We start from the raw sequence: 12,894 nt of genomic DNA, 5'->3' as shown, positions 1-12,894 counted from the left end.
TCATAACTTGTTTTACTATTTTTAAATATTTATTGAATTTGAATATTTTTACTAATTGCGAATATTTGCGCAAAAGTTAAACATGATTCTCTGGTCAGTTAAAAGTTATTTAATTTTTACATTTGCATTGATTCGTGAAAAGTTATGTATACTTATCGACAAATTTGAAAAAATATTGTAGATGAAAAATTCTACAAATATTGAATAAATTTTAATAAATATTAATACAAAAATTCCTGCGAATTTACCGAACGGCTTAGAAGTTATTCGGCTAAAACTATAGCAAAAATAGTGCTGTGATCATTGCGCTACGGAACTCATTCTGGCGTTTGCAATTTCGTAATTGCTATTTCATTTCTTGCAGTTAATTTCAGAGAATGTTCATGTCTAAAAGTTTTTTCTCTCTTTTTTTTATCGATCAGAAAAAAGATATCAGCTACGAATATTTCTCCGATAGAAACTCATATTAATTTGCAACATTGCAACTTTACGTAAAATCCAAATTCATTTATTTGATGTGAAATAAGAAATTCGTTGTTTTTAAATTGTAACAGTTTTTTGCCAATATTGTCGAGCGCAATTCATGACACGCTTTTCTTTTGTTATTTCAGAATATTCTGGACAAGTTTAATCCTGGCGCCAGGCAGCTGATCAACGCGGGAAAGGCATATCTGAAGGCTCTTCACGGTGAGTGAATTAAATCGAGCGTGCCGAATCGCCCCGAAAAGAGAGATAGAAACATTGCGAGGGTGGGGTCGAAAAAGAAAACCGGTGCGCAAGGAGCAGAGAGAACTTTGCGCCAGCCCCTTGGGCCCTGTTGCAGGATCGAATTGCCAGCTCGTTAGCATTACGAGTTTTTGCCCTGCCTCCGCCCTTTTCTGTCTTTCTTCCACCCCGCGGCGCTAATTCATTTTACATGGAAATATTGGCGAATTAATGATATGTTTATGATTTCATACGCTGTTATTTAATCAGTATCCGATTAACAGTGTCGAATATTTTCGGCCAATGATATTAAATATCTTGGACACCGCAATTGGTATCAAATTGAAATCGATGAGTAAACACGTCTCGTATTTAGATAAAATAATTTTCAATACGCGCGAAAATACAAACCAAAGATCAAAAATGCATACAAATTCGCTTTTATTTTTTGTCGACTTAAACACCGACTTTCGTGACGCGATTTACGAGTGTCTGTAATTTGGTGCACAGATCTCGGATTAGAAAGTCCGTCAACACTTTCGCGGCCGGTCACGTAATTTTACTGTTTTTTTGCATTATTGTATTAGGTCGTGTAATACACGGAGAAAATTTTATGTCAAAACTTACTATGTACGGCAGTAGCCGCGGACTGAAAATTTTTACTATGTTTTACATGTGAAAAACATAGTAAAAATTTTTATAACTTCTTCCTGATCCACGGTTACTGTCGTACATAGTAACTTTTGATATAAAATTTTCTTCGCATATGAAATGTCGGATTTTACATCAGTTTAATATAATAGAGCGGCTCTCCAAGTGTTGAGCAGAGTCGAATATATACAGTCGTGAAAGTATTAAAATCAAATTTCCAATCAACTGGTTGCATGTCTTTCGACGCCAATTTAGAAGCATATATTTCTGTACGCCGTATTTAACGCTGGATCTATATATTCCCCTTTCTACCTTTCGCGCACCTTCGCACTTTCATGGCCAGGTCAGATCAATCACCTTTGGGGATTACCCGCTGACCCTGAAATGGATGCGCTCGCATGTTGCCATCATGTGGGTCGCGTGATACTTATGGGGCGATATCCCTTTCTCTCTTTTCCCTTGACGGTGTTCTGGAAGTAGGAATACGGATGATTTAGCGATGGAAATAGAGATTTTCGTGTCTAACATCGTGTCTAGACACACTTTTACCTCAATTTTACGTAAAAAGAAGAATACAATTAATGCGATGACGATAATAACATTTTACGATGCTTGATAGCTATTGAAAAGTTTATTGAGATCTTTGTTTAAAAAAAATAAAATTTGAAAATTAATATTAGAATAGAATTTCATTGTTTTTTTTTTATTGAGAAATATTTCACAATGCGCAATACTTGTAATGCAGTAACGATTGTTTTAACGTAAAAATTATAATGAAAATAGCAGTCTGATCGATAGCTGTAAATTGCGTACCGCGCGTGATCTCGGGAAATTTTCAGCGCCGAGTCGGTGGTTCTCGTTGATGGCTAAAAATTTGTTTAAAGAGCGCCGGGGAAAATAGTACTCGGCGGAAAGTAGTTTGCGCAGCGGCGCAGCCGACTTTACATTAAAAGTGACTTAAAAGTTCCGCGCGGAGCCGCCGGCCTTTCATGTAATAGTATTACTCTGCTGAAGGAGGAAGAGACACGCCATTTCCGGCGGATGGAAATCGACTATACCCGCGCCGCGAAACCCTTAACATACATGTATAATTAATCCTTTTTCTCAGATTGCTATTTTCTTAACGGCTTCGCAAATTTTGCGCTATCATTTATAAACACGTGCCAATTATTTTATAACGACTAGGATAAAAGTTCTCTAATTCGTGCCAGATTATTCGTTTCGCAACAAACATTTTGCGACAACTGTAGCTTTGCATTATTACGTTAGATTTTTTAATAATTTCTTATAGTAATCTAAATAATAATATTTTATTTTATTACCTTAGAATAACAATTATATTTCCTATTTGCTTATTTTGTATGCTTTTCAAATTTTCTTTTTACCTTTAGAAGCGTGTATTTAATTTTATTTAAATTTCAGTTTATGAAACTCTTGCGAACGTAATTTGAAGTTTCGGTGTAAATTATGTATATTCCGGACTCTATTTTGCACCAAAGCCGTTATTTTGGCTTCACTGTGATACATTCACTTTTTGTTATTACAGGAGAACTTGTGATGTTTTTGTGCATCACATATGCGATGAGCAATAAATTATGAGATTGCTGCGAAATATTTAACCAGTTACTTATCTCGCACTAAAAACAGAGTCCAGCTAAATCTATCAGAAACACGCTTTCTTGCAGCGCAGATTAATTTTTTGTACATTATAATTGAAACTTGTGTTACGAATTTAAATCCCTTAATAGGAACTAGGAATATTTAACTTAGGAGTGATATAATCTCTAAGCTATAGATGACATTCCAAAATCCGGCGCAAAATAAGAACATTATCCTACGTAGCGCAACATTATCCACTTTTTCGCAATATCCGAGGAGAAAAGTTCAACTTTGCCATTGGCGATAAAATCGCCAATAAATTATGCTATTACATCCGACAGTTCCGCGGCTCTATAAATATCGAGACTGTGTACCGAAACTTCTCCACGGGGAAAAACAAATAAACCGATCTATTCTTCGGGGAAGAAGTGCACCGTCGACGATAAGATCGCGGGCGCTTCTTCGCTCTTGAGAACAAACGTCACAGCGCCGGTCGCTGCCGGCAACGCTGCGCGCGGGCTCGCTTTATGGAAAAGTTCGCACAAACAGAATCGCGATAATTTCTTTTGCCTGTGGCATCGCCAACTTTTTTATCTCAACGCGATTAGGGCTGCGAGGCGGCAAGATATTGAGAACGGTGGTGGAACGGAGGGAATGGAGTCGACAGAGCAGTGAGGGTGGTGGAGCGTCGCACAAAGGACGATGCAACTTCCTTAACGAGTTCTGCGCCGGGAAAGAGAGCTAACTCGATTAGGAATTAATTTTTGACGAGCCGCGGAAGGCGAGACAAAGGGGAGATTTCTCCGAATAGTGGCATTACTGAAAGGCGAGAGAGAAGGACGGAGGGAGGGTTAGGAATTAAAGTGAAACCAGAGTCCTTCAGCTCTATCCTTCAGTCCTTCGAAGGGTGAGTTGCATCCGGTCTTCTCGCGATCTCGGCCGGACTTTTATTAAATTCCCCGCTGCATTATGTGCTTTTAGATCTGCGAAGCTGGCACCTCGAAATGTGATATTTTACCAAACTTATACAACTCCACAATTTTTTTGCTTGTGTATAATTTTTCTTTGCAGGATGGACAAAAACATTATATATTAATAAATATGATGAAATTGTGGTCAGTGCCGCATAAGTTTGATAAAAATTCGCATTTCAGGTTACCAACTTTACAGACCTTGTAATTTTCGTCTAATATAAAAATTGTATTTTTTCTAAAAAGTCGTGAATTCTTCAATTTTGTACAATTTTTCAAATATCAATCTGACATTATTTTGATTAATTTTGATTACCGGCTTTGCTTAGCCTTAAATTATATTGTTCCGACAATGTCGATCTGGATATATTTCCGATTAAATTCTCAATCTCTGGCGGCGTTATCAAAATACGATTTGCCAACTTCAAATGGCAGAGTCATTCTACGTCGTCTTTGTTCTTCGCGGAATTAATTTGTTCCATCGGAAGGAACTCGCCGCGATCGTCGAACTTATACCCAATCGCCCATCCCTGTGCGATTCCGCGCCCTATCACGAGCCGACTCTGCGACAATTTATAACGAGCCGTCGAGCCACTTTGAGAGCTCCGCTCCGATCCGGCGGGAACTTCGTCCTTTCTCCTGCGTTTTCTTCATCCTGCATCCCTCTGCCAATTCTCTACCATCCGCTTGCTCCGTAAGGATGTCACTTAAATACCAGGAGTTTCGTATTTCCAGTCGATTGAAGGATGCATCCTTGAGCGCGTTTCTTGGAATATCATGCCCCTTACGTATAGCAAAAAGCACAAGAGAGAAATAGAATTTTAAAGTGACATGGGTCACCATTCAGGAAATTTGTTTGCCTTCTATGATAATAATACGACGGGGGCAAATATAAAATTTTTTACACGATCGTTATTAACAAATAAAGGAAACGCGCTGAAATGATTGAATTTTTAATAAAATTAAATGTTACGTTCTGTTGAAGCTAACTGTTGTTAAAGCTTTAAAGATAAATCCCTTTTTTTCAGTAACAATTTTGCAATTGTTGAAACTGTCGCGTAGAAATGAAACAAATACAGCATTATTCAACGATCATAACTTCGAGAGTATCGCTCCGCCGGCGCTTGCGACTCGCGGATCCTCTCGCGGGCGAAACGAAGGGGGCGGGACAATTGTAGGGAACGCGACATCGGCGATACGTGGGTCGCGCGAGGGTCAGCGAATGCGATTTGAAAAGTTTTCTCGTTAAATAACGCAAAAATGCACGAGAGACGTCAAACGCGGACGGAAGGGTGACAGTGATCTGAGGGAGAAGGCGGAGCGGCGGGAAGGGGGTTGCACGAGGAGGGATGAACATCCGCGTGGTGCGGACAATGACGAGCGGATACCGACTGATTTTAATTATGGAATCTGTGCAGGTGAAACGCTCAATTTTCCCGCCGGCACATGTCCCCTGCCTCTCCCTCGCCGTCCGCAGCTCTGTTCTCGCTTTACCCCCGCAATTTCAATTTCGCGCCATCTCTTTACCCTCTCTCTCGTCGTCTCTTCTCTTTCCCCCCCCCCTAACCCCTCTGATTTTCCCTTCCGGCTGGTCGCTCTTTAATATCGATTTCCTCTCGAAGGGTCGAAAATATCGCGAGAGTATCGAGTTACGCACGCCGCACTCACGACTGTCAAGCCCCGTCGTTTGTTCTGCACTTTGCGGGGACCAGCGATGAGAAGCAGGGTGAGGGAGACGTGAAAATGTACGCGGAATATTCGCCGTCGCGCACTGTATTGTTTGTATAATAGCGATAACGATGATATATAGTTTTTCGAAAGATAGAAATTTACATTTTATACTTTATCTTTAAACCTCCTCTTGACGATTTATAATTTGCAACTAAACTTGAAACAGAATTCTATTTATCACTTTATGCGGACTGAAACATTTCAAAAATCGGAATACGCACACACGAAATAAGTACCATTAATGTACTCATCAAATTTTGCGAGCAAGAAGGAAAAGAAAAAAAAAAAAAACACCCCATTACTTGAAATGAAAACATTAATTGAAACAAGTAAGAAGATTCTTTAAACTGAAAACGCTTATTGTAGACGTGTGATTCTATTGCGCAGTTTTTAAATCTTTTTCTGCTACTTTAAAATTATCTAGTTTGCTTTCAGTTTCTTTTAATAATGCACGGCCATTAAGCAATGTTAACCTTTTCATATCTCAGTGAGATATTTACAGAGATAACAGGTACTTTCAATTTTATAAAATTCTCTCGTGGTCAGAGAAAATCTATTTAATTAAAAGAACGGGTTTAGACCGTGTATATTCCGTATACTTTAATATCGCGCAGTTAACCGGCTCGGGCATAAAATGCATAAAATCTAACGGTTAATGTATTCCGTTCGTGTTCTTCGTAACTGCAATTCGCACCACGGCGAAAATCTCGCCGCGCAAAAAGCGGCGGAAGTTATTTTCGCGAATATTACGCGATCGAGAGAGAGAGAGAGAGAGAGAGAGAGAGAGAGAGAGAGAGAAAGAGAGAGAGAGGGAGAGTCGCGAAGCGGCTGCGTTGCGCGTTGACGAGAATGACTCCGCTTTGCATAAAAAACGTACGGCGTGCCGCTTGCGCGTCGCTTTGCGTCGCGTCGGCCGCGTAATACGCATAAATAAAATGTGTAATAAACGCGGGGGTGAATTATGCGCGTGAGATAGAGCGCGTCCCCTCGTTTGCGCGAACTGACATGGGAAAATCCTTGGGCGGCGCGAGAGCGTTGTGAAAAATATACCCCGCAAAAATGACGCGGCCTTATCGCGCGTCGCTGCAGAACGTACCGCGCTATATTTATTGGGATCGATAAGCGGAATATGATAGTTTGCGTTATCGCGCGATAATGTAACCAAGTCGTAATCAACAGGAAAATTCACGCTTTGTAATATTAAACCGGTGACAGGCGGCGAGAAATATAAATTGTCATTTCGTGTCAACTATCGACAAAGCACGATACATTTATTTAGACCGATATATGTATGTATGCGCGGAATGTTATTCCGTGTATTTTATTTTTCGCATGATCGTTCAATAGAGTGACAGGCCTCTCGTACATACAAGCAGGTTTTGCATCGATACGCTAATACGTTCGCGCTGAAGAGAGAAATAGATTCTTTTCAAGTGACATAACGTTTCACTTTCTAGTTCTGTTCGTCGCATTAAATATTGTATAAATATCGAATATTTGTCTGCACTATTCTTCATTGGAGAACAAGTACGTGAACTTTTGGAACGTTGCAATTCAATAAAATAAATTGCATCTTGTACAAATGTTTAAAAATAGGCTTAAAATCGATTGCTCTTCAAACGCGCCACTTATCATTCATAAAATCCTTGGCGCGATTATGATCCACTTTTCTCCGCACACAAACTTAATAATCCGTTAATTCCAATGACATGGCTTATGAATTGTTGATGGATTTAACATTCGCTGAATAGTGATATTACGATAATGATGATCGTGATACGTGAATACGCGTCGCGTGCAACGAAAGGGCAAATGGAGTTTCCGGCGGGGCATCACCTGGAATCCGCTCGAATCCCTGTTAATAGCGAATACCTTACGTATCCACGTCCGACTGGACCTGCATACCGGGTGTGCCTAATGGAACCGTCACGCAGTTCCGGATCGATCGCGTCCGGCTAATCGCGGCGTGCCGCGCCGCTAATTAACTCCAACCTTGGACGTGTCGTCCCGGGAACAGGAAGCCCGATCGTTCGACATAACCCCGTGAGCGAGTAGGTTTGGAATTCGATTTAATTTTCGCCGCGCGGCAGTTATTAATGCCAACTACTGGAACTAGTATTAATTTCTATGGCCCGCGGTGAGTAGTTGTTTTTCCACCGGAAATTAATGATGAGTGCTCGCCGCTGCGAGCGGCACGCCCGAGTGAAAAGTTTTTCCCTCGCGCTATTAATTGCTAGAAATATCGACTTTGGTAAATAATACACCTCTCGATTGTACAAGTTCACCGCGCGCCATTGTTGTTTGCGGTTGTTCAGAGTTCGTGAACGGCAAACAAAAATTTCACAACGATAAGCTTAATTTCAATTCGTGCTATTCACAATCGATAGCGTTGACTCATGATTCTGGTATAAAATGTTATTTTTCTTCCGCTGGTTCGAATATGAAGATTATAGTTTCATGATAAAATAATAACGACAGTAATAAATACAGTGAACAAGATTGTACAAAATTAAAATCGCTGATGGAAGATTCATCAACATTCAATCCCGAATGTCGACCGTTTCGAGGGGCTCGATTTATCTCGCCGTTCGTTCTTGAAGTGAAAGAAATCACGGCGACCCGGCCCTTCGCGATACTGTCCTAATATCCCTTTAAATGGATTCCCTTTAATCCAATTTGCCGGCTGAACGATATTAATGGATCGGAATAGCTGGCGTTCGAGGCGGAATAATCCTTAAATATTATCCTTCGCGATATCGTGCATTCTCCCGCCCCGATTTTTCCACCGACGTGTTGTTCTCAGCTTCCCGCTGTATTTTCTTTACGCTGAACTCTTCTCGTACAACACGCGACAAGCATTTTCAAGATATTAACAACAACGCGGAAATGTGATGACGAAGGAGATTATTATTTTGCACCTGTCCTTTCACGATGGTCACTGATCAGCCTGACATTTCTCATTTTATTAATGGACGACACGGTTTTATATACTTATTTGTCTTATTTTATCGATTAATTGGCGATCTCACTTCTGCGATAAAATTATAACATTTAATTAATCGATTATCTCTAATGACGAGACCTTTTGTATATTGCGAACGAAACACGGGTTGCTCATTCTTTTTCCATTTTCGGAATCGCTTCGCAAAATTCCCCGACTCTCTGTGTATCGGAATGTCTGCTCGCGAAAATATACGATCCCGCACCGACGAAGACGGGCGCGAATAAATGTGACCTACCCTCCCATTATTCGCACGTTTGCTCGATGGACCCTCCCCTCACCCCGGTACTCCAACAATGCCGCAATCGCAAAGTTTACAATAATATTGTTACACCGGCATCTGCATGCACCCCATAAATCATCCCCAATTCTTTCCTCATTTAAACCCTCTCCCTCGCATCTCCCATTCGCATTCGTGAAGTGACGAAGCGCCGGTACAAGAACCGATATCGTGTAAACATCTACATGACAGAGGTTCTCTATATCGAGTGTGTAAAAAGTGTCTAAAAGTCGATAATGGGAAAATAAAATGATTTTGTAACTTTGAATATTGACATTTTTTCTTTTTAAGCTTTTTTTAACGTTTTTCATCTCGATTATTTTAATAATGTGACGCTTAAAGCTCAAAGCTCAAAGCTTAAAGTTTTTGAGCGTCTGCTAGAAAGCTTATAATTTTATTCAATAGAAAATATTGGGCAACAAATTTTTGTATATTTTGAATTCGTATTTATTGTGGATTAATGTTTTAGTTATTTAATCGACGCGATGTTTCTTTCTCTTCGTGATTTTAGTATTTTATTTGCCTTTTACAATTGTCACATTTGTGGAGAATTACGTGCTTGGTGATGAACTTCTTGCTATTTTGTGACAACTGTCATTTTAAAAAAGCGAACCAAGTAACTGACAATACGAGTATCGCGTGATGGTTTTGCGGTTTGAATTGCTTTTCTTGCGTTCGATTTATTTGTTGTATTGGTATTTTGATATCACTGAAAATAATCTGATCAGGTCAAAACTCAGTTCGAATTTATTAAAATATAATATCAAATAAAAAGTTTGATTTTTTGTTCTTTGCATTATATGTAAAGTGCACACAAAATTATAAATAGAACCCTACTTAAAATTCTTTCGTGAGTTTGATGTGGATCATAGAGCGGATTTGAGATATAAGATCGTTCGTGAATTCGAGATCAAGTTTTCATTTGGAGAAACTTGTTGAAAAGTATTTTCGCTCGGCGCACGATGTACAAAGTCGACCGAATTTTTCATCGCCGCGGCGGAAAGCGGCTAACGCCGTCGGAAACTGCGTAAACGACCAGTGAACAAACAAGAGTGCAAAGGAGTGGCCCTCATCCATCTCAAAGTCATTCCGTCCCTTTATTATTCCGCTGCATTCTCGCAGGAATCCCGCGGGAGGGTGAAGGGTGGGTCACCCTCTGGAAATTCCAGAAGGAAGATGGAAATATGAGACAACATGGTAGCGGTTGAGGGGTTGCGCACTTTCGCAGTGCAAGGAAGGGGGGGGGGAGGGGAATAGACGAAAGGTAAAGGCACGGTTGAAGTACGCAACTGAGAAGAGGAGGACGGTGCCGCTGAAGGGAGGTTGAAACGTAAACTTTATTCCGGACAGTGTGGCCCCGCGCTGTGCGATTCAATTATTTTTGCTCAGCCCCGACGACGCTTCCGGGCAGCCTCGCTTCAGTTCCCCCCCCCCCTCGTCCTTCTTGTCTCCCCTCGTTGCGGTCGGGGTGGCAGACGCTTCTAATTTCATTATTCCCTCTCGAAGGACCGTCCTGCCTTTTTCTCACCCCCCGTGGTTTATTTCTGCGCAAAGCATTCCGCTCATGAGCGCTTCTAACTGGTATGCTCTCTTGATATACCGGGTGCTCCGACCGAAACGACACGTTTACATTCGTTTAACCGGACGTTACGGGCAGCTTAGTGAGTTTCGATTAACTTAATATTTAAAAACAAAAGCTGTGAACCAAAAGCTTGAGTGTTAAAGCGCGAAAGGTAATGCAAATTAAAAGAGTAAGAAGACGCTTTGGCTCTATTTTTCTGCCGTTGTTTTTAGTTCTTTAACTGAACGCTTGTTATTTTATTCATATTAAATAATAATGCAGTCTGATTGAGAAAAACAAGAGTTTGGAGCTTTTTGCAAATTCAGCCAGAGGAAGAATGACGTCGCTATTTGCAAAATCCAGCCGCTCGCTCGACAAAAATATTTATCAAATTTAGCGCTGCGTTTTCCGCGCAATCTCGCCGGCGGAATTCCGCGTCACGGCGTTACTTTTTACGCGCCGCGGGGCCGGTCGATGTAAAAGGGCAGGTGGTAGTGTTGTAATCGCTCTCCCCGTCCCCCCCCTCTCCCTCCTTTTTCCCACCGAAACCTGCAATCTCCCGGGGCGGCAAGGAATGCGATTAAGCGTTGATGGCTTCCTAAATGCAAACAAGTCCGGAAACCGTAATCACCGGAGACAATCGCTCTCTCTGTCTCTCTTGTCCCTCTTCTCCTTCCGACGGCGCGACGAGGCGAGGGTGCTGTTTTACAAGCCAGGGAGGAAAATTGAAGGGGTGAGTGTGTCGATTAGCCGGTGCCTCTTAATTCACGTTTATCGTCCGTCGCGGTATTCACTTCCGGAATGTGAGATGACACCGTCGCCGCTGTTGTCTTTTTTCAATGTACTAGGTGCGCAACTAAGTTTCCGGGTTTTTTTTATCAATGCAAAATGGAAAATTTCAAGAGAAATACAAAAAACGATTTATTCAAAGTATCGTCCCTCGCTAGCTACACATTTTTGCCATCTCTCTGGCAATACATGAATACCGCGACGATAAAACGATGCGTCTTTGAATCGAAACCATTCATCCAACCAGTTTCGCACTTCTTCGAAATTGGCCAAGTGTAGCCCAGCCAAGCCATGCGCCATCGACCGGAACAAGTGATAATCGGAAGGGGCCAGGTCTGGTGAATACGGCGGGTGCGGTAGCAGATCCCATTTCAGCGTTTTGATGGTGTCCTGGACGATGGAAGTGCGATGGCACGGAGCGTTGTCGTGCTGCAATATCACTCGTTCGTGTCTCGTGTCCCATTCTGGCCGTTTTTCGAGCAATGCATGGTTCAAATTTATCAATTGTTGTCGATAGCGATCCCCATTGACAGTTTCGCCCGGTTTCAGCAGCTCATAGTACACGATTCCTTTCTGGTCCCACCAAATGCAAAGCATTGTCTTCTTTCCGAAGCGATTTGGCCGTGCCGTCGATGTTGATGCTTCGCCAGGTGAAAGCCACGATTTTTTGCGTTTGGGATTCTCGAAATATATCCACTTCTCATCGCCAGTAACAATTCGATGCAAGAAACTCTTTCTTTCATGCCGCAAAAGCAAAATTTCGGAAGTGGCTCTTCGATATTCCATCTGTCTCTCAGTCAACTCATGCGGCACCCATTTTCCTTCTTTTTGAATTTTTCCCATGGCATGTAAACGTTTGGAAATACCTTGGCGAGTCATGTTTAATGCCTCCGCAAGTTGATCTTGTGTTTGTGTATCATCTTCATCCAATAACGTTTGCAGATCGGCGTCCTCTAATGTTTTTGGTCTTCCGGAGCGCTCCTTGTCCTCAGTGTCGAAATCGCCACTTCTGAAGCGTTTAAACCAATCTTCACAGGTAGTTTTCGATGGTGCATGTTCGCCGTAGGCTTTTTCAAGCAAACGACGTGCTTCAGCTGCATTTTGTTTCAAGTTGAAGCAGAAAAGCAAAGCTTCCCGCAAATGCTGTTTATTTGGCACAAAACTCGACATCTTTCTTGTTAGAAAAAATATTTTTGCGTTGCGATATCTGTTGGTATTATGACTGGTTATTGTTGACAGATGTCCAAGTTAATAAAAAAACACAACTTTAGACATGTATATCGACTACATGTATCGTTAGCGCCATCCATGTGTAAAACCCGGAAACTTAGTTGCGCACCTAGTAATTTGCCTTGTTTTTCTCGCGCGTTCGCTTGTTTTAGCGAATTTCTTTTATAATAGAAGAAGCGTGACTTTGGCATCCTTACGCTAGAATCTTCAGCACGGCGCGCCGTTGAAGAAGCCTCGAATATAATTGGCGCTCTCGATGATGAGATCACTCGAAGACCATTTCCCATAAACGACGATTTGATCGGGCGTTATTGCGAACGATATATTCCAACAGAACGTGCGGGATAGTGATCGACTGTTGGGGGGAAGGGAATGG

General features: G+C 41.5%; 1 protein-coding gene across 4 annotated transcripts in view; it reads left to right on the top strand.

The window, feature by feature from the left end:
• Positions 1-12,894, top strand: part of IRSp53 (Insulin receptor substrate 53 kDa) — an 80,973-nt gene that overhangs the window by 27,672 nt on the left and 40,407 nt on the right. For all 4 annotated transcript variants that reach the window (XM_067358380.1, XM_012360132.2, XM_067358378.1 and 1 more), the window contains exon 3: positions 612-687. In XM_067358380.1, coding sequence (XP_067214481.1) covers positions 612-687 — 76 coding nt within the window. The remainder of the gene's footprint in view (positions 1-611; positions 688-12,894) is intronic.

Source organism: Linepithema humile, chromosome 6, assembly GCF_040581485.1.
Source record: "Linepithema humile isolate Giens D197 chromosome 6, Lhum_UNIL_v1.0, whole genome shotgun sequence".
NCBI lineage: Eukaryota > Metazoa > Arthropoda > Insecta > Hymenoptera > Formicidae > Linepithema > Linepithema humile.
Note: the sequence above shows the minus strand (reverse complement) of the source record. Positions and strands in the feature narration are given on the sequence as shown.